The sequence below is a fragment of the Erinaceus europaeus genome, chromosome 13, assembly GCF_950295315.1.
Source record: "Erinaceus europaeus chromosome 13, mEriEur2.1, whole genome shotgun sequence".
Lineage (NCBI taxonomy): Eukaryota > Metazoa > Chordata > Mammalia > Eulipotyphla > Erinaceidae > Erinaceus > Erinaceus europaeus.
The window spans coordinates 71,454,715-71,479,931 of NC_080174.1; the positions used below are offsets into that span (position 1 = coordinate 71,454,715).

The window sequence follows — 25,217 nt, forward strand, 5'->3', positions numbered from 1 at the left end:
GATGTGATAATTATTTCAGCAACTTTAACTGAGAGATGAGTCAGTATGATGATTGGAAAAATCTCTGGAAACGGGATAAGACCTTGCACTATGGTGATATGGTAGTATTGTGTGCTTGAAGGCAAATCTTCGCTTTATACCCCACAAGTGGGTACATTGGAGCCTGGTAGGCATGGCTGATTAAGTTCCAGGGGTTAAAATGTCTCCCGTCCCTCATCAGGGATGGCAGGTCTTTCTCACAGATCTGGTCAGAACTATCATGACAGAGAGGTGTGTACCCTGGTGTGGACACTATGTCTTGACTGAGGACTGAGAACACACTGCACATCTTTAATGGCAAGGAGATCCACAACAAGGATTATAGCTTGGGGTCATCACCTAATCCTTTCATTCTTTGGAAGAAGGGTTTAGATATGACTCTAACTTTTCCTCCTTTTCCTCAAATACCTTTTCCAGTGCTGCCTGTTCATTTCCTGACCCTCAGGTGTCTTCAGTAGATGAAGTCTCTCCCTTTTTAGTGTCCCTGAAGGTTCATGGTCGCAGCTGTGAAGATCTGCCTGCCACCCTATAGTTTACAAAGACTCCACTGTGATTCTTATTTGGTCCTCACAGAAACACTACACATTAACAATAACTCAAACTTACTGAACATGAGGTGTTTTGTTTTTTAATCTTCATCACAGAGGGGCTGGCGGTGGTGCACTCAGGCACACGTAATACTAAGCGCTAGGACCTGTGCGAAGACCTGGGTTTGAGTCCCTGGCTCCCTACCTGCAGCGAGGATCCTTAAGTGGCGAAGCAGGTTTTTTGTTTAAATTTTTTTTTTTTTTTACTTTAACAAGAGGAGATAGACACTAGAGCACTGCTCAGGCTTGAAAGGTTTTTGCATAATCATGCTGTCTCCCCAGCCCTTTTTTTTTTTTTCAAACTGGAGCATTGCTCAGCTCTGGCTGATGGTGGTATTGGGGAGGGGGGTTGAACCTGGGCCTTTGGAGTCTCAGGCAAGAGTCTCTTTGCATAGTCATTATGCTATCTACTCTCCACCCATGAAGCAGACCTTTAGGTGTCTATCTTACTCCCTCCCCCTCCTTTCTCAATTTCTCTGTCCTATCTAATAAAACGGGAAAAAAAAAATCTCATTAGTTTCACTTGTGGATGAACAGACTGAAATGTACTTGGAGTGTGGCAGTGCTTGAATCAACAGGCAGAGACTAGTCCTGAAAGGTAATGATAAAGAGGCTCAGAACTTATTTTGATCTTTATCATTTGAGGGAGACAGTCTCCAAAGCAAACCTGACCCAAGTGACTATTTAGCCAGGATGAGAAATAATGTGGCAAAGTTAGTCACTTAGTGCTAGGTAACATGCCAGTCATTCTATATCCACCGTGATCTTGTGAGCAAACCGAAGCCAGAGGATGTGAAATGATGAGGGTAGTTGTGCTGCTAATTTTCTTTCCAGATCCTTCCCTTTAAGATGCGTGTCTCCAATGTTTAAAATAGTAGTCACTCGCCAACAAATTTGGGAGGCCGCTTCTCCCTGAAGGCTGCCATGCCCTCCAACCGGTCCTGGGTGGGAATATTCTGAAACAACACACAGTATTAATTTGGGTGGGATCCAGGACCAGAGGCCAATAAGGACCTAGGCTTTTCCAACCCATGACAAGGCCAGGGTCCAAGTCCTTTCACTGGAAGAGGCACACCAATATCCAGCATTTCTGACTCATCATACCCTGTCCGTGTACACTGCTTACACAGAGTTCAGTATCTCTGATATACGGCCTCTCAGTAAATAGTCTTTGTAGTAAGGAATCGGATTTTGAGTCCTGGCATGAAGTTCACAACAGGTTCTACAAGTCTCAGGATCCTGTCTTTGGATATTCAAATACACTCAGCAGACTATAACCAAGATCTCAAACATTCCATCTTCAGCCTACCCACTGATAACAGCAGGAGCCATTCTTCCTTGGTCAAAGTACATTTGTGTTCTGTTATTTTCTGGGCACTCAGTGGGTTAGCAGGCGCCACCACTACATGGCTAAAGAAACAGCAAAAGTGTGGTTTCCCTGGGGACACCCAAGGTTGACTAAGGAGTGGAGAGGCACAGAGCCTGCGTTTTGGGATTGGAAGGAACAGAAGTCATATATTGCATAAGCCATCTCCCTCCCCTGGGCCCCCTTTGTAGCCTTTGCTTACACACCCCTTAAGCATCTGTACCTGGGCATAGCATATCCCTTCAATGGCCATCCCTGAGGCAATGTCCACCTGCAAGAAAGTGATGCCTTAAGTCAGTCTTGACTACAACCTCCAGTATACACTGGAATCCTCATTGTGCTCAAGGTCCTCCTCTAGAAAACACTCTAACCCATCCAAGATGTAGCTTATAGCCGTGGGGACTGTAGGTCTTAAAACTTAATACAGGTTTCTCACCCACCTTGGGGGCAATGACTATACTTAGCGCACTTCTGTACCAATTCCTAGATGAGGTCTCGATTTAGCAGTTGATGAATGAATTGATGGGTAAATGGATTAGCCAAACCCAAGACAGGAGCACTATCTTTGAGGACACATTACCGACCAACACAAACCCAAGCTCATGGAGTCACACAGATCTGGGTGTTCATTTCACAGCTGGTATGTAACCCAGTAAGTTAGTACTTTCTGATCATCAGGTTCCATCTCTACAGGTAGAGAAATGAAGGAAAAATATAATTTTCTAATGTTTTTTTTTCTTTTTTTGCCTCCAGGGTTATTGTTGGGGCTGGGTGCCTGTACCACGAACCCACCATTCCTGGAGGCTTTTTTTTTTGGGGGGGGGGTCTCTTTTTGTTTCCCTAGTTTTTTATCGTTGTTGTTGGATAGGACAGAGAAATGGAGAGAGGAGGGGAAGGCAGAGAGGAGGAGAGAAAGACACCCACAGACCTGCTTTACCACTTGTGAAGTGACCTCCCTGCAAGTGGGGAGCCGGGGGCTCGAAGCGGGATTCTTATGCCCCTGATCCTTGTGCTTTGCGCCATGTGCACTTAACCCGTTGTGCTACCGCCAGACCCCCTAAAATGTAATTTTATTTATTATTATTTTTTTAAAATACTTTATTCCCTTTTGTTGCCCTTGTTGTTTTATTGTTGTAGTTATTATTGTTGTTGTCGTTGTTGGATAGGACAGAGAGAAATGGAGAGAGGGAGGGGAAGACAGAGAGGAGGAGAGAAAGATAGACACCTGCAGACCTGCTTCACCGCCTGTGAAGCGACTCCCCTGCAGGTGGGGAGCCGGGGTTCGAACCGGGATCCTTATGCCGGTCCTTGTGCTTTGCGCCACCTGCGCTTAGCCCGCTGCGCTTCAGCCCGACTCCCTAAAATGTAATTTCTAAGAGTACCTATTTATGGATGGGTAAACTAGTGCAAAAAAAAAAAGGCTAGACTGATTCCTAAATTCTTTCAATTTGTGCTGTCAATCTGAATCATGAAAATGACATCTCCAAGATGTCTCCACTGACATTAGTGAATCAAAGCCTGACCCATAAGCCTCCTACCTCCATTCCTCGGTCAATGGCTACTTTGCCCAGTCTCACAGCAATGGGAGCCTAGAGAGAGAAAAAAAATTGGTTAAGCAAGGAACTTGTGTTGATTAAGGGAGGTGGGGATGGATGGGTGAAGGGTAAAATAAAAGGAGACACAGAGTTCATGTGGGGAGAGTCCTGGATAGGGAGGCAGAGTGGTCGGAGTCAAGTACCAGCTGTTCTCACTCTGTGTTGTGCTAATATTAGCACAAACCATTCAGTTGAAGTTCCCGTTCTGAGACCGTAAGTTTTACTAAAGCTTAACTCTCCCATTCCTGACCATCTGGGGTTTTTGACATAAAGTCTCTCTTAACATGTACAACATACAATTTACAAAGTGCTTCCACATCCACAGACAACTTTCAAGGCCGGTGCCATCTTTAGTGAGAAATCGGTTTATGAAACGATAACATATTCATGGCAACCAAATCAAATAGGACAGAGACTAAGAGCTTAAGGCAAGTATCAGCTGAGTGATCCTATATTTGTGAAACTGTCCATGTCATAACACTTAAGTCATAGGCTGACCGGGAAAGCTGGTCACTCAAATAACTCTCAATTACCTCTCCCCTTTCCTCAGAGATGACCACTGTTAACAGTTTGTATACTCTTCTAGAAATTTCTGTTGTATATATAATGTAAATTATGCACATACACTTTTTTTTTCTGCCTCTGGGGTTGTTGCTGGACCTTGGTGCCTACACTATGAATCCACTGCTCCTGGTGGCCATTTTCCCATTGTTGTTGTTGCTGCTGCTCCTGTTGCTGCTTTTATTGGATAGGACAGAGAGAAATGGAGAGAGGAAGGGAAGACAGACAGGGGAAAGAAAACTAGACACCTGCAGACCTGCTTCACCGCTTGTGAATCGACCTACAAGTGGAATGGAATATAGTATTCTATTTAAACATATATAGATGCTTAAATAGAATACATGACAAATCTGTACTCAGAAGACAATATTTATTTTCTGGTTAGCAGAGGGAAACGAGTGTTAAAATATGACCTTTGTGTTATGTATACTGATCATCTTTTTCTATGCTCTGATTCCCTGGTCTTGGTGGGGTTTCCACTAGAGGGCAGCCATCTACCACACAACCAAAGACTTCTCTGTTTATCCTGGGCAATTAGTTACTGCTGGAAGTTAAATATTTACTTTGCAGTTGGGCGGGGGTAGATACTGTAATGGTTATGTAAAGAGATTCTCATGCCTGAGGGTCCAAAGTCCCAGGTTCAGTCCCCCACACCACCATAAGCCAGAGCTGAACAGTGCTCTGGTGTTTCTGCATCTCTCTCAATAAATAAATAAATAAATAAAACAAAACAAAAAAAAAACAACAAAAACTCCATGTTATGCTAACAATTTTAATAGAATAAATTTAAAAAAAAAAAGATTTACTTTGCAGTTTACAGCAAAGTATCCCGGTTTTGGGATTAGTGATTTTGGAACTTTTTTTTTCATCTTTTTTTCTTTTTTTTTTTTTTTTTTATTCCCTTTTGTTGCCCTTGTTGTTTTATTGTTGTAGTTAGTATTGTTGTTGTCGTTGTTGGATAGGACAGAGAGAAATGGAGAGAAGGAGGGGAAGACAGAGAGGGTGAGAGAAAGATAGACACCTGCAGACCTGCTTCACCGCCTGTGAAGCAACTCCCCTGCAGGTGGGGAGCCGGGGTTTGAACCAGGATCCTTCCGCTGGTCCTTGTGCTTCGCGCCACCTGCGCTTAGCCCGCTGCACTACAGCCCGACTCCCTTTTTCATCTTTTCTAAAATATAGACCCATTTGTTCCTAAGCCCTTGGACTAGACAGTGCCAATGAGAATGGCTTGTATAGGAGAGGTGAAGCCCAGCTGTTCATGAATGAGTTTGAGTCAGCCAAGGGTGACTTTGAAAAAGTGTTGGAAGTGAATCCCCACAATACGGCCGCAAGACTGCAGAAAAAAGCTAAGAAGCATAATGAGCGGGACCACAAGATATGTGCCAACATGTTCCAGAAGTTTGCTGAACAAGATGCAAAGGTATGTGTAGAACCCACTTGCCTTCACGTAGGCCGAGAACTAGCTTTACCAGAGCACTGATCCAGCTCTGGTTTATGGTGGTGCAAGGGATTGGGACTTTGGAGCCTCAGACATCAGAGTCTCTGTGCAAAGCCACTCTGCTATCTACCCCCGACCTGGAGCTAGTTTTTAGCATGCTGGTATTTTGGTATGCAAAGCTACTTCTAAGGGGAGGGCAAGCTGTGGCGCCCTGGGAAGAGCACACACATTACTGTGTGTGAGGACTGGAGCCGAGCTCCCATACCTGGCCTGTGTGGGGTGAGCTGCACAGAGCGGTGAACCTGGTCTGTAGATGTCTCTTTCTCCCTCTCCATCTTCCCCCCTCCCAAGTTTTCTATGTCCTATCTAATAAATGTGTGTGTGGGGGGATTGGTTGCCAGGAGTGGTGGATTTGAAGTGCTGGCACTTAGCCCCAGTGATAGTCCTGGTGGCAATTAAAGAAAAGGAAAAAAAAAAAAAAACAGCTACTGGAGGCCAGGCGGTGGTGCACCCAATTAAGCACACATAGTACTATGTGCAAGGACCTACCCAAGGAAGTGGGTTCGAATCCTCGCTCCCCACCTGCTTAGGGATGCTTCACAAGTAGTGAAACAGGTGTTTCTGTCTCTCTGCCTTTCTGTCTCCCCCTCCTCTCTCAGTTTCTGTCCTAGTGAAAGAAAAAAAAACAAACAAACCCAGAAAAACTTTCCCAAGTATGGGGCTGAGAGACAGACAGCTCACCTTGTGAAGCCCTGAGTCTGTGTCCTGGCACCACAGCCCCAGAATTGCCATGAGTGGTGGGGCAGTGCTTGTGGTGTTGCCCTCCACCCCCATCTCTATCTGAAGTGAAAACAGTGGCCAAGGATCCTCACACTATCAACAACAACAATGCTACTGTCAGCAAAGTAGAGTAACTACTAGTGGAATACTAGGATTTCAGTCATTCTGGAATCTGAATCACCTTGATCCATCTCAAAGACCCAGTTACTCAGTTTATGCAAATAAATAAATAATAAAAGAAAAAGAAACGACAAGGCCTGGAATGGGTAACTCTTACTAGATAGGCCCCTCTGGAAGTGTAATCAGCCATTTCCTTGCATCACTCAATTTTATATTTGCAGGCTTTGGGGACAATTATAATAACCTGACATGTATAAACTGGAAGGAGAGAGAGAGAGACGGAGAGGTGATGACCTAGAGCACGGCTCAAATCTGGCTTATTGTGGCGCTGGGGGATGGATCTAGGGCTTCTAGGGGTCTCAGCAATGAGAAACTAAAGTTTAAGCTGCATGTGACTAGTGGCTGCCATGTGGACAGTGTGGGTGTAGAATGATTCCATCATCAGAAAGTACTATTGGACACTTATCCTGAGGATGTTCAGGCTTGTGTGATAGCATTTGCTCAGATTTACTTATTTATTTAATTGGATAGAGACAGAGAGAAATTGAGAGAGTGGTTTGGGAGGTGATGCAGTGGATAAAACAATGGCCTCTCAAGCATGAGCTCCTGAGTTCAATACCCAGCAGCACATGTACCAGAGTGATGTCTGGTTCTTCCTGTCTCTCTCCTCTCTTTCTCATTAATAAGTAAATAAGGGGGTCAGACAGTGCTGTAATGGGTTAAGTGCATATAGTATGAAGCGCAAGGGCTCGCACAAGGATCCCGGTTTGAGCGTGCGGCTCCTCACCTGCAGGGGGCTGCTTCACAAGTGGTGAAGCAGGTCTGCAGATCTTTCTCTCCCTCTATTTTCCTCTTCCTTCTCAATTTCTCTCTGTCCTGTCCAATAAAACGGAAAAAAAAAAATTTAAAAAGAGAGATGAAGAGAGACACCTGCAGCACTGCTTCACCACTCATGAAGCTTTTCCCTTGCTTGAACCTGCATCCTTGCATACTATGATGTGGGCGCTTAACCAGATGTGCCACCGCCTGGCCCCCAGATTTATTTATTTATTTATTTTTACCAGGGCACTGCTTAACTCTGGCTTGTGGTAGTGCTAGGGATTGAACTGGAAATTCAGAACCCCAGACATGAAAATGTTTTACATAGTCATTATGCTATCTTCCCAGTCCCTCCAGAAGTTAGTTTTTCTTTTTTTTTCCCTACCGGAACACTGCTTAGTTCTGGCTTATGGTAGTACAAGATTGAACCTAGGACTTTGGACCCTCAGGCATGAGAATCTCTTTACATAACCATTATGCAATCTACCCCTGCCTGAAGTTAATTTCTATTTAAGTTCAAAATTAAGATTTGATTTAGGGAGTCGGGCAGTGGTGCAGCGGGTTAAGTGCATGTGGCACCAAGTGCAAGGACCAGCTTAAGGATCCCGGTTCAAGCCCCTGGCTCCCCACCTGCAGGGGAGTCACTTCATAGGCGGTGAAGCAGGTCTGCAGGTGTCTATCTTTCTTTCCCCGTCTCTGTCTTCCCCTCCTCTCTCCATTTCTCTCTGTCCTATCCAACAATGACGACATCAGTAACAACAACAATAACTACGACAACAATAAAAAAAAAAAGGGCAACAAAAGGGAAAATAAATAAATAAATAAATAAGATTTGATTTAGTTTCCTGAATAGCTGAATAGATGTGAGACTCTCCAAAGAGTGTTAATTTTATAATTTTGGGAAAATGGATCTTGTATATCCTCATGGAACACCCGCCCCCCACCTCCCTCTTAAGTGCATGCACATACACACCCACCCACCCACGGCCCAGGCCCTTTCCTGTAATGGAACTCGCTCACCTGGGGCAGGATCTCTTGGGCCAGTGCCCTTGCCCGGTGGTAAGCAGCATCGCCTTCCTCATTCTGGGCCACAACATGGTTCACCAGTCCCATGGCCTGGGCCTGGGTCCCATTCAGTCGCCGGCCTGTGAAGATGAGCTCTTTTGCCAGGGACACCCCCACGCATCGAGGCAGCCTCTGGGTCCCTCCTGCGAGGATGGCATGGGGACAGTGAAGCGACACAGTGAGAACCCAGAGAAGGCCGGCCTGGGAGTCAGCCAACACTTCTCCGAGAACAGAGTCTAAGGATGGAAGGCTAAATCCAGAACATAGGACAAAAAAGAAAGTGAAGGTGTTGTCTGGATAGAGTGAAATGGAGCAGGTAGAAGTGAAGGGGAAGTGTGTGGGTGAGGTTACCTGCCCCTGGGAGGAGCCCTCTGGTAGTTTCAATCAGTCCCATGACTGTGGAGGAAGCTGTTGAAATAAAGCAGAGAAAGGGGTCCGGTGTTGGTTCACTTTGTGTGAGCACCCATGTTTAAGACCCCAGAGTCCACCTGCAGGGGGCAAGCTTCATGGGCAGGGAAGCAGCGTTGTGAACATCTCTCTTCTCTCTCCTTTTCTATCACCCTCTTCCCTCCTGATTTCTCTCTGTCAAATTAAATAAATAAACAGAGTGAAACCCCCACCCTACCATCCGGTGCCTATCTCCAGTCGGAAGTCCGTTCACTCTTCCAGGCAGTCACTTTCTTGATGAGGGACGGGAGACAGAGAGAGAGAGGGGGGGGGGAGGGAGAGAGAGAGAGAGAGAGAGAGAAAGAGAAGGGGGGGAGAGAGAGAGAGACCTGCAGAACTGCTTGTGAAATGTCCCCACTGCAGGTGGGCAGCGGGAGCTTGGACCCCGGGTCCCTGAGCTGGTCATAGAACTATGTGTGTTTCATTGGGTTTGTCACCCCTGTGCCCCTGTAGTTAAGACATTTTAAAAGGTTTTGCCTGGGGTGTCAGGTGAAAGCAGTTTAGTGAAGAGAGTCACCCCAATGGCCATGAGACTAACCCCCTTCAGGAGGGGCTGACCTAATCTCAGTGTCAGTAACATTGAAAAGTGATCAACATTCTTTAACCTTTCCTTCTGCTCTTGATAGAAAACTTGGTTACCCTGAACAGATGATGCAAACCTTGGCTGCTGAACCAGAGTCCTACGCTTCTGCTGAAACAGAGGGCATGTTTGTGACCAGCTGTTGGGTCACCCAAGTCCACAGTGTGATAAGTCTAACTTGGGCAGACATGGAAGTTGAGAAACTGCTCTTTATCCTTGACCTGCCCCCTTTTCACTGTTCTGTCAGCAATGGCTGTGGTACTGACTGATTCCTGAAATGAAGTGTTGAGAACCACAGCAGGCAGTAGCTGGGCCAGGAGGACAACCAGCTTCTACCTGAGCACCCACTGCTCCCACCCCATCTTGCCTTTATTTCTGCTGCTTGTAGGCCAAGGATGTCGAACCCTACCCCGCCATACCCCATCTCTCCCCCCTGCCCAGTACCTGCCACTCGGAGGTCACAAGCCAGGGCAAGTTCCAGGCCTCCTCCTAGGGCAAAGCCATCCATAGCTGCAATGGTGGGCGCAGGGAAGGCTGCTACAGAGAAGAAGAAGACCTCAGCATGCAGGGCCCTGTCAGGAGCAGGCCAAGGCTCAAGACTGGGGAGCAGTGAGTTGTTTGAGACAGAGGGCCCTTTGGTCCTAAGCTTGAAGACCTCACCAGGGTACCTCAGCCAGGTTATCTTAGAAGTGGATTTTTCCATTGGAGAAAGTTGTGGGATCCACTGGGGAGCTGGAATAATGGGGAGGAAAGCTGCATGACCCCTCAGGCTCACCCTCCTGTAGCCCAGAGACCTATCTTTCTGCTGTCCTTCTTACTTCTGTGTGGGATGCTGGGAACCCAGAATTGAATCTGAAGCTGGCCAGGGAGACCAGTAAACAGGCAAGGATGATGCAGAGTGGTCTGTGTTCTAATAAAGGAAGCTTGAAGAACAGGGCTGGGAGGCCTTCCTGGAAAAGATGGTTCTGGACCTAATGGACGAGTAAAGTTCATATGGCCATGGGAAGGGGGTGTTTGGGGCCGGGAGGGTGGGGAGTGGGGTAGGTAGGTGGGGTATTGCAGGTAAAAGGATGGCAGTTGTCAAAGCCTAAAATCACCTTAGCGAAACTTGACCCCTGGAATAGCTAGGCATAAAAGCTACAGCGTAGGGTGGGGATGGAAGAGGGTTGAGAGGCTGGTAGTTGGAGTGAAACTAGAAGGGAGGAGGGCAGTGTCAGACCTAGCAGGGGATAAAAACTTAGCCAGGACTCCCTCTGGGATCTTCTGGGGTCCCAGGCTGTGGTGCACCTGGTTAAGCACACACTATTTATTACCAAGCACAAGGATCCGGGTTCGAGCCCCTGCTCCCCACCTCACCTGCAGGGGGGTCTGCTTCACAAGCAATGAAGCAGGCCTGCAGGTGTCTATCTTTCTTTATCTCCCCATCCTCTCTCAGTATCTCTCTCTGTCCTATCTAATAAAAAAATTAGAAAAAAGAGCAGTGGGTTTATAGTGCTAGTACCACACCACAGAGATATACCTGGTGGCAATAAAATTAAAAAAAGAAACACCTTCTGAACTTCCTTGTTATCCTCCTCTTCACAGAATTCCTGTTGCTCCTCTTTGGGAGAGTTGTCTGACTCCTCATAGAGCTCACAGCAGAAAAAGTCATCTCTTTAGAGGATAGTGGGTAGATTGGGGCTGAGATCAGTAGAGATCCTGAATGTCCTCCTCCACCCAGGTCCAGACCCTTACCAATATCATTCATCAGGCCTCGGAGTCTCTGGACAAACACCCCCACTTCTGTTTCGCTCATCTGTTCCCGCTCCTTTAGGTCTGCGCCTGCAGATGGTGAAGGGTCGGTTGACAGCCTGTGGAAAATGCCCTGCTACTGAATGCCAAACCATTACAAGGTGTTAGCTAAAGAGATTTAAGGAGAAGTAGCCAGAGAGGAAGGGGGTAAGTCATGGTCAGGGAAACTTGGGAGGGAAAAAGCATGGTGGTAAGAAAGATGCAAAGAGGGGGCTGAGCAGTAGCGCAGCGGGTTAAGCACACATGGCGTAAAGTGCAAGGGCTGGCTTAAGGATCCCGGTTCGAGCCCCCAGTTCCCCACCTATAGGGGGGTCACTTTGCAAGCGGTGAAACAGGTCTGCAGGTGTCTATCTTTCTCTCCTTCTCTCTGTCTTCCCCTCCTCTCTCAATTTCTCTCTGTCCTATCTAACAACAATAACAACTACAACAAGCGCAACAAGGGCAACAAAATGAGAAAAATGGCCTCCAGGAGCAGTGGATTCATAGTGCAGGCACTGAGCCCCAGTGATAACCCTGGAGGAAAAAAGGTAAAGTGAACTTCATCAGAACTAACAACTTGTTAAAATCCCCAGCACCACCACAAGCCAGAGCCATGAGTGGTGAAGCAGTGCTGCAGGCGTCTCTTTCTCCTTCTCTATCTTCCTAATCCCTCTCATTTTTTTTCTGTGTCTAGAAGGAAGGAAGGAAGGGAGGGAGCGGGAAAGGAAAGGAAATCAGGGTCTGTTGAGAGGACATTTTTTTAAAGAATAGAGAAAAAAAAGCAGGAGTTGAACACACACATTACAGTGTGCAAGGACCCAGGTTTGAGCCCCTGGTCCCCACCTGTAGGAGGAAAGCTTTGTGAGTGGTGAAGTAGTGCTGCAGGTGTCTCTCTGTCACCCCTTCCCTCTTGATTTATGGCTGTCTCTATCCAATAAATAAGTAAAGATAAAAAAATTTACAAGTTAGTAAGCATACGGAAAGATGCTTCAGATCATTAGTCATTAGGACAGTGATCTATCACTTCACACTCACATGGTGCACTGCAGGTGGAAAAGAAAAATGTACAGCTACTGTAGAAAATATTTCGGGGGCGCAGGTGGTGGTGGTGCACCTGGCTAAATGCACACATTACAGTGCATAAGGACTGGGGTCCAAGCCCCTGGTCCCCACCTGCAGGGGGAAAGCTTCATGAATGGAGAAGCAGGGCTGCAGATGTCTCTCTTCCTCTCTGCCCTCCCCTCAATTTTTCTGTCTCTATCCAATACTAAATAACTAAATAAGTAATAAATTTTAAAAAAAGAAAAAATATTTCACGGGTTCTGAGTGGTGGCGTGCTAGGTTAAGCGCACATAGAGTACTAAGTGCAAGTACCTGTGCAAGGATCCTGGTTCCAACCCCGGGCTCCCCACCTGCAGGGGTCACTTCACAAGTGGTGAAGCAGGTCTGCAGGTAGTGTCTCTCTCTCCCTCCCTATCTTTCCCTCCCCTCTCAATTTCTCTCTGTTCTATCAATCATCATCATCATAAAATTAAAAAAAAAATGGTTGCAAGAGCAGTGGATTTGTAGTGCAGGCACCAAGCCCCCAGCAATAACCCTGGAGGAAAAAAAATAGAAAAGAAAGGAAGGAAGGAAGGAAGGGAGGGATGGAGAAAGGAAGGAAGGGAGGAAAGAGAGAGAGAGAGAGAGAAAGAGAAGAGAAGAGAAGAGAAGAGAAAAAATATTTCAGTGTGTGGGGAGATAGATAATGGTTATGCAAAAAGACTCTCATGCCTGAGGTTCTAAAGTCCCAGGTTCAATCCCTGGCACCAACTTAAGCCAGAGTTGGCCTGATTAAAAAAAAAAGAAAGAAAGACAGAGACAGAGAGACACACAGAAAGAAAAGCAGAGACATCGGAACAAAGAGGGTCACCTGAGAACACAACAAGACAGGACTAGGATTACTCAGGAAACCCCCTCCCCCAGCCAAGGTGAGTGCAAACACGTGTGGCTTATGTACTGAGACTCACAAAACAAAAAAGCAAGAGGACTTAAATAAATAGGATTATAAATGAAAGTTTTACTGTTGACAGTAAACCATTAATCCCATGATAAAGAAATAAGAAAAAAGAATGAAAAGAAAAGAAAAGCAGAGATATCACGACATTGCTCACTACTTGTGAAGCTTCATTTGTACGTGGTGCTCTCATATGTTGGTGGGGGGCTCAAACTCTGGCCCTTGTGTGTGATAAAGCCTTCTCCTCATCCTAAGTTCTGATGCATGCTATAACATAGGTAAGCCTTGATGACCCCACTCATGGACAGAAATTGAGAAATAAGAACAGAAATAAAAATTAAGGTGAAATAAGTCACACACAAAGGGCAAATAATTCACTGGAATTATATGTGGTACCATAATTTACATAAACAGAAGTTTCTAGGAATTGGAGGGAGGAGGAATGGGGATATGTTGCCTAATGGGAGCAGAGTGTTTGGGATGATGACAGTCTTCTGGAAACCAAAACAATATTTACACAACCTTGTGTGTATACTCAGTGACACCAGATTTTATGTGTGGTTAAGACAGTAAATGTACTGCTGGTAACTGGTAAGATGGTGTATTTATCACTATTTAAAATATGTAAAATTATCAAATTAAAAATGATTTTATTTTAATTTTTTTATTATCTTAATCTATTTATTGGATAGAGACAGCCAGAAATTGAGAGGAGGAGGGAAGATAGAGAGGGAGAAAGACAGAGAGACACCTGCAGACCTGCTTCACCACTCGCAAAGCTTTCCCCGTGCAGGTGGGGACCAGGGGTTTGAGGGTTTGAACCTGCGTCCTTGTGCACTGTAATATGTGCACTCAACGAGGTGCGCCACCACCCAGGCCCTAAAAATTATTTTAAAAGGAGGGGTCACGAGATAGCTCATCTAACAGTTCACATTTTAACATGCAAGAATACTGGCTTCGAACCCCTGACCACCACATGGGAGCACTGTGCAAAAGGGAAAGCTCCACGAGTGATGGAGCAGTGCTGCAGTATTGGTATCATGCCTTCTCTCTGTCTTTCTCCCTCTCTGTCTCTCACTATCTATCTGAAAAAGAGGGGGAAATGAGTTCACCAGGAGCAGTAGAATCATGAGGGGTGAGGTCCCAGCAAAGCCCTGGCAGCAACAGCAAAAACAAAAGCGGGGGCTCATGGAAGGTCATGTAAGATGAGGGCCCAAAAGCAGGTGGCATGGAGGTGGTGGGCAAGGGTGCTGGGGAGAATAGTGACCATAGCAGTCATCCAAAGCAGAGGCTGAGGTGGGCATACAGGGTGAATTAAAATCTCTTCAAGCAGCCCAGGAGGTGGAGAAAGTGGATAAATGGATAAAGTGTTGGATTCTCAAGGGTAAGGTCCTGAGTTTGAGCTACAGCATTCCATTTGCCAGAGTGGTGTTCTGGTTCTGTCTCCTTTCCTATAATGAATAAACAAATACAATTTTGAAAAATAATAAAGTCAGGGCACACGACAAAGCAGTGTACTATCCAAACGAGCTATTTAAATTTTCTTAAATCTTTATTTATTTATTGGATAGAAACAGCCAGAAATTAAGAGGGAGGGGGACCCCGATAGAGAGGGAGAGGTCCAGTTCAAATTGAACTCTTTTCTTTTTCTTCTTCTCCTTCTTCTTCTTCTTCTTCTTCTTCTTCTTCTTCTTCTTCTTCTTCTTCTTCTTCTTTTTTATTTTATCCATATGAGGGAGGGAATTTTACATGAGGAAGGGGACGGGGTGAATCAGAACACATCTCCGGCTGTGCCTGTGCCAGTGGTCAAAACAGAGACTTCAGGCATGCCGGCCTGGTGGTCTCTACCAGCTGAACCATCTCCCTAGCCCCTCAAGTTGAATTCGATTTCCTTTCTTGCTAATTACAGGACCTTAGTTAGAACTCTACACAAGGAATTTTATCTCTAAGGCTTGTTTATTTGAGCTTCTAGGCCTCATGACCATGCAATTTCACCATTCTGGGCTGAATTTTAGAGGCAGAGAAAAAAAAAAAAAAACAACAAACAGGCCATAGTACCTAAGCTTCCTCAAGGGCATAGTTCTACCAAATGGTGTTGAACCTGGGTCATGGACATGGGGGGTGTTCTACCAGATGGACTCTCTTACCTGCCCCGCCCTTTGACTGTTAAAATTAATAACAGTAAATTGGAAAAATAAAGAGTCCTATGCTTGAACTAGCCTAAACGCTGCTTCCCCACACAACCTGTACAGTGGTAGGAGCCCTGCAGGGGGAGGGGGTTACAGAGGGGAGAGGGGGAGACCCACCTGCACAGAACACACCCTTTACTCCACTTCTGAAGAGCAGGACTCGCACTTGCCAGTCCTGGCGTAACTGGGCCAGAGCTTCTAGCATCTGCAGAAGAAAGCAAGCCGAAACCTCCCAGTCTAGTTCCAGCCCACTCTGGTGCCCAGCTTCACTCACCTCACTGACCAAGACGTGTCCGAGGGCATTCCGGGCTCTAGGTCTGTTCATCAGAATCTCAGTGACTCCTGCAGGGAAGAAGGCAGCCTGGGCTGAGCCGGTTGGCTGTGCTCACTCCTGTGCTGGGCTTGGAGGCAAGGACATGGGTTCTGGACAGCCTCTGCCCGTGATGAGCGGTGAGACTCTGGACGATAAGGGGGGCAGGTGGTGAAAAGAATGTGATCATCTGTGGAGCAGGAAGCAGGGCCTGGGCGTGCAGGCACTCCTCATCGACACCACTGCCTTGAAATGGGGATTTCACTAGCCTGGCTTCCCAGTAGCTGCTCAAGGACATATCCCTAAAATCAAACATGCTGCTCAAAGCAGCTAGACGATTTGCATGATTAAACCCAGTTAAAACTTCCATAGAAGGGTTGGTGAAATAGGTCGCTAGGATAGTGTGCTACTTTGCCCTGTGCATAACCCAGGGTTGAGTGTGGTCCCCGCCACAATGAAGGAAGTTTTGGTGCTCTGGTCTCTCTCTCTCTCTGTCTCTTCCTCTCTGAAAAACAAACAGAAACAAAAGAAACTGCAAAGCCTGCCACCTTCCAAGACAGAGTGAACTGCCATTTTTTTTTTTTTTAGGCTGCCCTTTGCCCTCTGTATTGGGAGCCAGTTTCGGATCATGCCTTGTTGAACTACGCTTGTAACTGTCTAGCTCACAGTTTCACAGACCATAAACATGGGAGGAGCGGGGCCTGGTGAGATAGCTCATTTGGGAACACACCTGCTCTGCCATGCACACAACCTGGGTTCGCCCCCCCCCCCCCCCCCCCGCACAATATTGGAGGTACTATACAATGAGGGGGGTTTCGGTACTGTGGCATCTCTCCCTTTGTCTCTCATTCTCTCTCTGTGACAAGTCAACCTGGAGCCCTAGTAATGACAAAAAAAAAGTTAAAAATAGAAGTGGGGGTTAGATAGCATAATGGTTATGTAAAGAGATTCTCATACCTGAGGCTCCAAAATCCCAGGTTCAATTCCCTGGACCACTAAAAGCCAGAGCTGAGCAGTGCTCCGGTTAAAAAAAAAAAATTAAAGTAGTTTTTGCCCTTTCTGCTTTACTGAAGTGGAAGAACTTATGAACTGTGGTGAAACATGGAAAGAGGAATAAGAATGATGACCATAGGCTCCTACCTGATTCTGACACACACACACACACACACACACACACACACACACACACCCACGGTGTATATAAGTCACTACACTCTCCACCAAAGTTCTGTGCAGCCCCCCCGCCCCCGCACAACCACCATAGTTCTCCAAAAGTTACTTTGAGTTACTATTATTATGGTACCAAATAATTGTTACCATTATTCTCTCTCTCTTCATTTTTATTTTTATTTTATTTTTTTAATATTTATTTTATTTATTCCCTTTCGTTGCCCTTGTTGTTTTATTGTTGTAGTTATTATTGTTGTTGTCATTGTTGGATAGGACAGAGAGAAATGGAGAGAGGAGGGGAAGACAGAGAGGAGGAGAAAAAGATAGACACCTGCAGACCTGCTTCACCGCCTGTGAAGCGACTCCCCTGCAGGTGGGGAGCCGGGGTTCGAACCGGGATCCTTATGCCGGTCCTTGTGCTTTGCGCCACCTGCGCTTAACCCGCTGCGCTACAGCCCGACTCCCTCTCTCTTCATTTTTAAAAAATATTTATTATTTTATTTTAGATACAGAGAATATATATATATATATATATATATATATATATATATATATATATATATATATATATATATGGGGAAGGGGAGGGAGAGGGAGACTCCAGAGCACTGCTCAGCTCTGGCTTATGATGGTGGGAATTAAAAGTGGGGACCTTGAAGCCTCAGGCATGGAAATCTTTTGCATTACCATTATGCTATCTCCCCTGACCTCTCTCTCTCTCTTTCTTACAAGTGAATTTGTTTTAGTCATCTCTCTTCCACATAAGTGAAATCATCTGGTAGCTGTTCTTCACCTCTTTACTTATTTCACTCAGCACAATCACCTTTAGCTCCATCCATCTTGTTCCAAATAACATAGTCTCATTTTCCCCCCTAAATTGCACTAAATTTTATGTCTTTTAAACTTTTTATTTAAAATTTTAGTTAATTTATTTATTTTATCAGAGCCTCCTCAGCTTGGGTTTCTGATGGTGTTTGCAACTGAGCCCAGGATCTTGGAGCCTTAGGCTTGAAAGTCCTTTGTATAATCACGGTGCATATGCCAGGCCCCATTGATAGGTCTTTTAAAAGCTGGTCTCAGGATTTGGGCTGGAGAGTTATTTCACTAGGGTAAGGCATGTACCTTATTATGCATACAGTCCAACTTTGGCACATGGGAGGTGCTGAGGCTATGGTGCTATGGTATCTCTCTCTCTCTCTGAATGAAAAAAAAAAACTGTTTGGAGCAATGAAATAGTGATGTGGGAGGCTGCAGCTTGAAACAAACAAACAAACAAACAAACAAACAAACAAACCAGGTTCTGCCTCTATCCCTGTCTATTCCTTAAAAGGCTATTGAGGGGAAGTCAGGCCATAGCACAATGGGTTAAGCACAGGTAGCGCAAAGCGCAAGGATGGGCATAAGGATCCCGGTTTGAACCCACGGCTCCCCACCTGCAGGGGAGTCGCTTTACAAGCGGTGAAGCAGGTCTGCAGGTGTCTGTCTTTCTCTCCCCCTTTGTCATCCCCTCCGCTCTCCATTTCTCTCTGTCCTATCCAATAATGACGACAACAATAAAACAACAAGGTCAACGAAAGGGGAAAACAAAAAGAATAGGAAAGCTATCAGGGGAGAGGATGGAATACAGATTTCTCCCCTTCTTATTCTGTGGTTTTTGTCAGTGTTTCCTTTTATTAAAAAAAAAAAAGATTATGCTATTTTGTTTTCCCTCCAGGTTTATCACTGGGGCTCTTTACCTAAATCATGAATCCACTGCTCCTGGAGGCCATCTTTTTCCCATTGTTATTGTTGGTGCTGTTATTATTGTCATTCTTGTTGCTACTGTTGTTGTTGGATAGGACCGTTTGTGAAGTGACCCCCCTGCAAGTGGGGAGCTGGAGGGGGGGGCTTGAACCGGGATCCTTGTACTGGTCCTTGTGCTTAACCTGGTGCGCTACCACCTGGCCCCCGATTATGCTAGATCCTAAGTAATCACTTATTGTTCCTGGTCTAAGATGAATTGCTTTCACACTTTCTATTTACTTACACTTCTCCCAAACTAACCCATGACCTTATCACTTAGCAGAAACTGTCATCAACCAAGTAACAAATGTGACCACATCATTCAGCAAGGGATGTATTTCTTTCTTGTCCCATTCTCCCAGTAGCACTCAACCTAGCTGACCACACAGGCTTTGATCTCATGATTTTATGCCTCACCACGTGCCCACGCATGCATGCGCGCGCGCACACACACACACACACACACACGTGTTCTTTCTAATCTTTCCACAGATTTTAGTATTCCACAAGACATTAGGAAATAATATTTTAGTTTTCCTTATTCACTTAATGTAACTTTATTTCCAGTACCTGTATTTGTACTTTCTTATATCCATTCGGAACATTCTGTTTTATTTTTTTAAAAGGCTTTATTTATTAATGAGAAAGACAGAAGGAGAAAAATAAAGAACCACACATCAATCTGTACATGTGCTGCCAGGGACTAAACTCAGGACATCCTGCTTGAGAGTCTAATGCTTTATCCACATACCACCTCCCAGACTACCTGTGTTAATTTTTAAACTTTTTTTTTTTCTTTTTTGCTGGTCTGAAACTTCACACATATGTGATTTCATCTAGTCTTGCATGGGTCAACTTTTTCATTTAGATGATAGAAACCGAGTGGTCTGAGAGGTGGCACAGTGGATAAAGCACTGGACTCTCAAGTATGAGGTCGGAAGTTCAATCCCTGGCAACACATGTACCAGAGTGATGTCTGGTTCTTTTCTCTCTCTCCTCCTCTCTTTCTCATTAATAAGTAAAATCATTTTATTTACTTATTTATAATTTTTCCCTTTTGTTGCCCTTGTTTATCGTCATTATTATTGTTGTTGTTATTGCTGTTGTCGTTGTTGGAAAGGACAGAGAGAAATGGAGAGAGGAGGGGAAGACAGAGAGGGGGAAAGAAAGATAGACACCTGCAGACCTGCTTCACTGCCTGTGAAGCGACCCCCTCAGCAGCTGCTCCAAGCCGGGGGCTGGAACCAGGATCCTTAGGCTTGCACTTTGCGCCATGTGCGCTTAACCCGCTGCGTCATCGCCCGGCACCCGGTAAAATCTTTTCTTTTTATAGAAGGTACTATTTAAAAAATTAAAATAGGAGAAATATAGAGAGATGGAAGCACAGCAACACTGCAGCTTCCCCTGATGTGATGGTAGTCCCATGTGGAGTCAGCACTCAAACCTGTATCCCAGTTTGAATGGCATTATGTGTCGTATCTGATTACCAAAAAACTACTCTTTTTTGTTTTCGAGTTCCCTGAATGCCAGGAAGCAGTTTCATCTGCTTCTCAGGGTTGAGAAATAAACTTCATTATGTCTTTAGTAGTGAGAGAAAAAGGGCTATTTTAAGAAATATTTTTTCTGGGGCCTGGTGGTGGCGCACCTGGTTGAGCGCACATGTTACAGTGAGCAAGGATCCGGGTTCGAGCTCCCAGCCCCCACCTGCAGAGGGAAAGCTTCATGAGTGGTGAAGCAGGACTGCAGGTGTCTCTCTCCCTATCTCTCCATTCCTCTCAATTTCTGGCTGTCTCTATCCAATAAAAATAAAGATAAAAAAATTAAAAAAAATTTTAAACATCTTAAATTTTTTTAATTTAGTATTTATTTTCCCTTTTGTTGCTTTTGTTGTTTTATTTTTGTAGTTGTTATTGATGCCATTGTAGTTGGATAGGACAGAGAGAAATGGAGAGAGGAGGGGAAGACAGAGCGGGGAAGAGAAAGACACCTGCAGACCTGCTTCACCGCCTGTGAAGCGACTCCCCTGTAGGTGGGGAACCGGGGGCTCGAACCAGGATCCTTATGCAGGTCCTTGTGTTTTGTGCCACATGCGCTTAACCCGCTGCGCTACCGCCCGACTCCCTCTTAAAATATTTTATTTATTAGGGAGTTGGGTGGTAGCGCAGTGGGTTAAGCACATGTGGTGCAAAGTGCAAGGACCGGCTTAAGGATCCTGGTTTGAAACTCCGGCTCCCCACCTGCAGGAGGAGTCGCTTCACAGGTGGTAAAGCAGGTCTGCAGGTTTCTATCTTTCTCTCCCCCCCCTCTCCCCCCTTTTCCCTTCCTCTCTTCATTTCTCTCTGTCCTATGCAACAAAGATGACATCAATAACAACAATAATAATAACTACAACAATGGCAACAAAAGGGAATAAATAAATATTTTTAAAAAAGAGAGAGAGGAACTAAGACAAACAAAAATATTTTATTTATTATTGGATAGACACAAGCAGAAATAGAGAGGGTAGAGGGAGATAGAGAAGAAGAGACACAGAAAGACACCTGCAGCACTGCTTCACCATTCACAAAACTTTCTCCCTGTAGGTGGGGACTGGGGGCTTGAGCCCGGGTTTACACATTGTAACATGTGCACTCAACCAGGTGTGCCACCACATGGCCCCCTAAGACTAAAGAGGTTTTAACAAGTGTCTCCCTTGGACCACAGTGAGGTTCTGGCACCCTGTCTTTCACATGTGTGTCTTCTAATCTTCTGCCTGTGTCTCCTCCTGAATTTCCAATCTCTTTAGTGTCTCTCAAGTCTCTAATGTCTCTAAGTGTCCAGCACTTATATTTTTAATGAACTTAATTTTTAAAGGAGCTTTGGTGCACCAGAGGAGAAAACACTGTCAATTTGGGGAAGGGAAACTGTTGTGGATACAGAGAGACCCTATCTGAAAGGTTATGGTGGAGAACCCTGAGCATACAGCTAAGGGGTTGGAATAGAGCCAAAGGGTGAGTAACCATTAACCAGTCAATTCCATTTTGAAGAACAACAGATAAAATGTGCTAAAAACCCTGGTGCCGTCAGCCCAAATGGAAGGTAGAACCTGTAACTACTGCTTCTATCAGAAACAACTCTAAATAATTTGCTAGGGGTGGGTGAGGGGAGGTGTGTGTTGATCCTTTGTGTGAGTCCTTCTTTTAAAAATTTGTTTAGTTTGTACTAGAAACAGGTACATAAAGGTAGACTCTTGCCAGTTTAACAGTGAACCAAGCATAGAGTAAGGGGTATTCCCTAAGACTGAGCAACCTCACATGGCCAGAAAAAGTCTCACTAAGTGATGTCATGGGATGCTGGCAACCCCTAATATATATATTAGGAGCTATATATATATATACCAGGAGCTAGCAGGCAATGCTGCAAACTAGGAACTAGATCTCTACAGGAAAGCATGGAGCGGGGAAGAAGGGATGAACTGTGAGGGACCATGCCCTCTGTATGAGTTAAAACCCACACAAACCTACATTAAGCAGGGTACAGGGGGTGGGACTGGGAGGAAGTGAGGAAGAGAGGACCCTTGTCCTGAGAGAAATGTGAAGCAACGGAGAAGTGAGAGATGTCATCCAAATCATCCCAAGTCCGGGAGAAAAAAAAGAAGCTCAACAGTATATACAGTTGAGAGTGCTTTCTTTCATTCCTTTTATTTTCTTTTTTAGATAGAGGTAGAGAGGGAGAGAAGGGAAGGAGAAAGTGAGAGGGAGGGAGAGGGGAAAGAGGGAGAGGGAGACCACAGCATCCTGGCTTCCTTCGATGTGATGGGGGCCCGGAGCAAAACTTGGGTCACGCACCCGGCACAGTAGCAAGTAATCTATTTTACTAACCCTCGAGGATGTTTTCTAGCACAAACTTTTCCTTTTTGAGTCAGGTAAGTCAGCCGGAGGTTTAACTCCGCCACCAGAACTCCCTAGAGAACTCCCAAAGCTCCTGTCCCGTACTAGTTCTAGCCCCAGTCCCAGCACTCCAACTGGATCCAGGCCGCCATAAGGTGTCACCCTCTAGTGAGTCCTAAGGAGGTGTCCGGAGCCTAGACGTGGAGGACGTTTGAGGTCGAACCCTCAAAAGTTCTGAGCTACGAGAATTCTTCCTAGAGCTTTCAGCCGAGCAGTGGGCGCGGAGGTGGGGACTGTGACCTTGGCAGCCACCGCCGCGCCGCCTCTGCTGTGCCAGCAGCCTCCCGGGCGCTTCCCAGGGGCACTTACCCTGGTTGGGACCTGCCAGGGCGCGCACTTGGATCTCGGGGTTCCCTGCTGCAGAGGCGCAGCCCCGGGCCCTTGGGGGCCTCCAGGGGCGCGGAAGGCGCAGGGAGCTGCTCAGTACGCGCAGCATGGAGACTCCGGCTGGGCAGGCGCAGGGCTCCAGTCCCGCTGACCCCGAGGCCTTTGGGAACTGCTCCACCTTCCGGGCAGAGGGGCCGCGCCACAACTGTCCTCAGCCCCAGATCTGCAGACCGAAGTAGGGGAATGCCCAGCTGCCCAGTGCAGATGGGAAGGGGGGGGGGGCAAGGTGTAAAGCTCTTTAAGTGTCAGTGTTTTAATCTGTAAAACGGGGAAAATAATGTGAGCCATGTCAACGACAAATCATGGCAGATGCATGCGGTGCTCTGGTGCCAGTTTTTTAATAAGTGAGAGAAAGAGGGAGAGGACCTCCACACTACTGCTCATATCTGACTTTTGGTGGTGCTGGGGATTGAACTTCGGACCTCAAAGCCTCAGGCATGAAAGTTTATTATTTTTTAAAAATTTTATTTAATTTTATTTATTTTCTCTTTTGTTACCCTTGTTTTTTATTGTAATTATTATTGCTGTTATTGATGTTGTTGTTAGATAGGACAGAGAGAAATGGAGAGTGGAGGGAAGACAGAGAGGGGAGAGAAAGTCAGACACCTGCAGACCTGCTTCAATGCCTGTGAAGTGGCTTCCCTGCAGGTGGGGAGCCAGGGACTCGAACCTGGATTCTTTTTTTTAAAATTATTTTATTTTATTTTATTTTTTCGAACCCGAATTCTTAACACTGGTCCTTTTGCTTTGCACCACGTGCGCTTAACCGGCTGCGCTACCGCCCAACTCCCCGAAAGTTTTTTATTTTTTGCATAATCATTTTGTTGTCTCCCCTGGCCCTAGAGGTAAAGTTTTACAGTTTTATTTTATTTTTGAGAAAGGAAGAAGAGAGAGAGAGAGAGACAGAAAAAGAAAGAGAGAAGATTAAGAGCATTATTCTCACGCATGTGATGCCAGGGCATGAAGTACTTTTTTTTTTTTGCCTCCAGGGTTATTGCTGGGGCTCTGTGCCTGCACCACAAATCCACTGCTCCTGGAAGCCATTTTTTCCCCTCCTTTGTTGCCCTGGTTGTTTTATCGTTGTTGTAGTTATTCTTATTGTTGTTATTGAAATCATTGTTGTTGGATAGAACAAAGAGAAATAGAGAGAGGAGAGGAAGACAAAGAGGGGGAGAGAAAGACAGACACCTGTATACCTGCTTCACTGCCTGTGAAGCGACCCCCCTGCAGGTGGGGAGCCGGGGACTTGAACCAGCATCCTTATGCGGGTCCTTGCGCTTTGTGACATGTGTACTTAACCCGTTGAGCCACATGAACCCCGAAGCAAGTACTTTTAAGTGTCTTTCTGTCTTTCCCTCTCACCTTTCAATTTCTCTCTGCCCTATCAAAGAAAAAGAATAAGAAGGAGGAGGAGGAGGAGGAAGAGGTGAAGAAAGAGAAGGAGGAGGAGGAGGAGGAGGAGGAGGAGGAGAAGATGATGATGAAGAAGAAAAAGGAGAAAGAAAGGAAAAGAAAGAAAGAAAAGATCACTGGCTGAGTGGTGATGCACCTGGTTGAACGCCCATGTTATAATGCTCAAGGGCCTGGGTTCAAGCCCCCAGTCCTCACCTGCAGGAGGAAAGCTTCACCAGCGATGAAGCAGTGCCGCAGGCCTCTCTCTCTCTCCTTCTTCCTTCTCGATTTCTAGCTGTCTCTTTCCAGTAGATAGATAGATAGATAAAGAAAGAAAAGATGGTATACTGGGAGCAGTGGATTCATCCTGCAGGCATTGAGCTCAAGTGATAAGCCTGGTGGTAATAAAAATATCTATCTTGATAATTAAAAACACAATACCAATACAAAACTAAAATAAATACATAGTGTATTGAAAATTAAAAAAAAATAGAAGCAATATATTTTTAAACAAGGACAAACTATTAAAACAGGAGCCTGGGAAGTGGCTCAGCAGTAGTGCAATACCTTCCACAAATAAGGCTCAGGGATGGATCCCTGATACCATATGGGAGCATAATGGATAGCTTCAAGGACAGAAGTAAGTGTAACTACATGGATGGTGGAAAGGAGCTTTGGCATCACTCTCCTCCTTCTCTCCCTTTTGTTCAAAAGTATCAAATAAAATTCATGTATGTATGAGTTCCTGGGATTGTTCAGGCCAGTAGGACTGTAAATCCTATCTGGACTACATCACATTCTTGCACTGTAGATGAATACATATTCAACCCTGGGGTTTTACTGATCTAACTCCCCCCTGTTGCTGAGGACTTATTCTGATGCAGGCTCCGCCCCC

At 45.6% G+C, this 25,217-nt stretch overlaps 2 protein-coding genes across 5 annotated transcripts in view; one reads left to right on the top strand and one right to left on the bottom strand.

Annotated features, from left to right (window-relative positions):
• SCP2 (sterol carrier protein 2) overlaps nt 1–25,217 on the top strand; it is a 342,267-nt gene that overhangs the window by 221,858 nt on the left and 95,192 nt on the right. The window lies entirely within an intron of this gene.
• Nucleotides 1,219–23,072, bottom strand: ECHDC2 (enoyl-CoA hydratase domain containing 2). 4 transcript variants are annotated; one of them, XM_016193135.2, is made up of 10 exons: nt 22,853–23,072; nt 15,636–15,694; nt 15,470–15,557; nt 11,132–11,218; nt 9,842–9,934; nt 8,722–8,778; nt 8,326–8,513; nt 3,531–3,581; nt 2,216–2,263; nt 1,219–1,582 (listed from the first exon to the last, which is right to left on the bottom strand). In XM_016193135.2, the coding sequence occupies exons 1-10, from the start codon at nt 22,977–22,979 to the stop codon at nt 1,505–1,507; spliced, it is 876 nt and encodes a 291-aa protein (XP_016048621.2). In that variant the 5' UTR covers nt 22,980–23,072; the 3' UTR covers nt 1,219–1,504. The 4 variants fall into 4 exon arrangements, with proteins under 4 accessions (XP_016048621.2, XP_060062200.1, XP_007534526.2 ...); XM_060206217.1 differs by having other exon boundaries at nt 9,842–9,931; nt 15,627–15,694; nt 22,853–23,070; XM_007534464.3 differs by having other exon boundaries at nt 15,627–15,694; nt 22,853–23,068.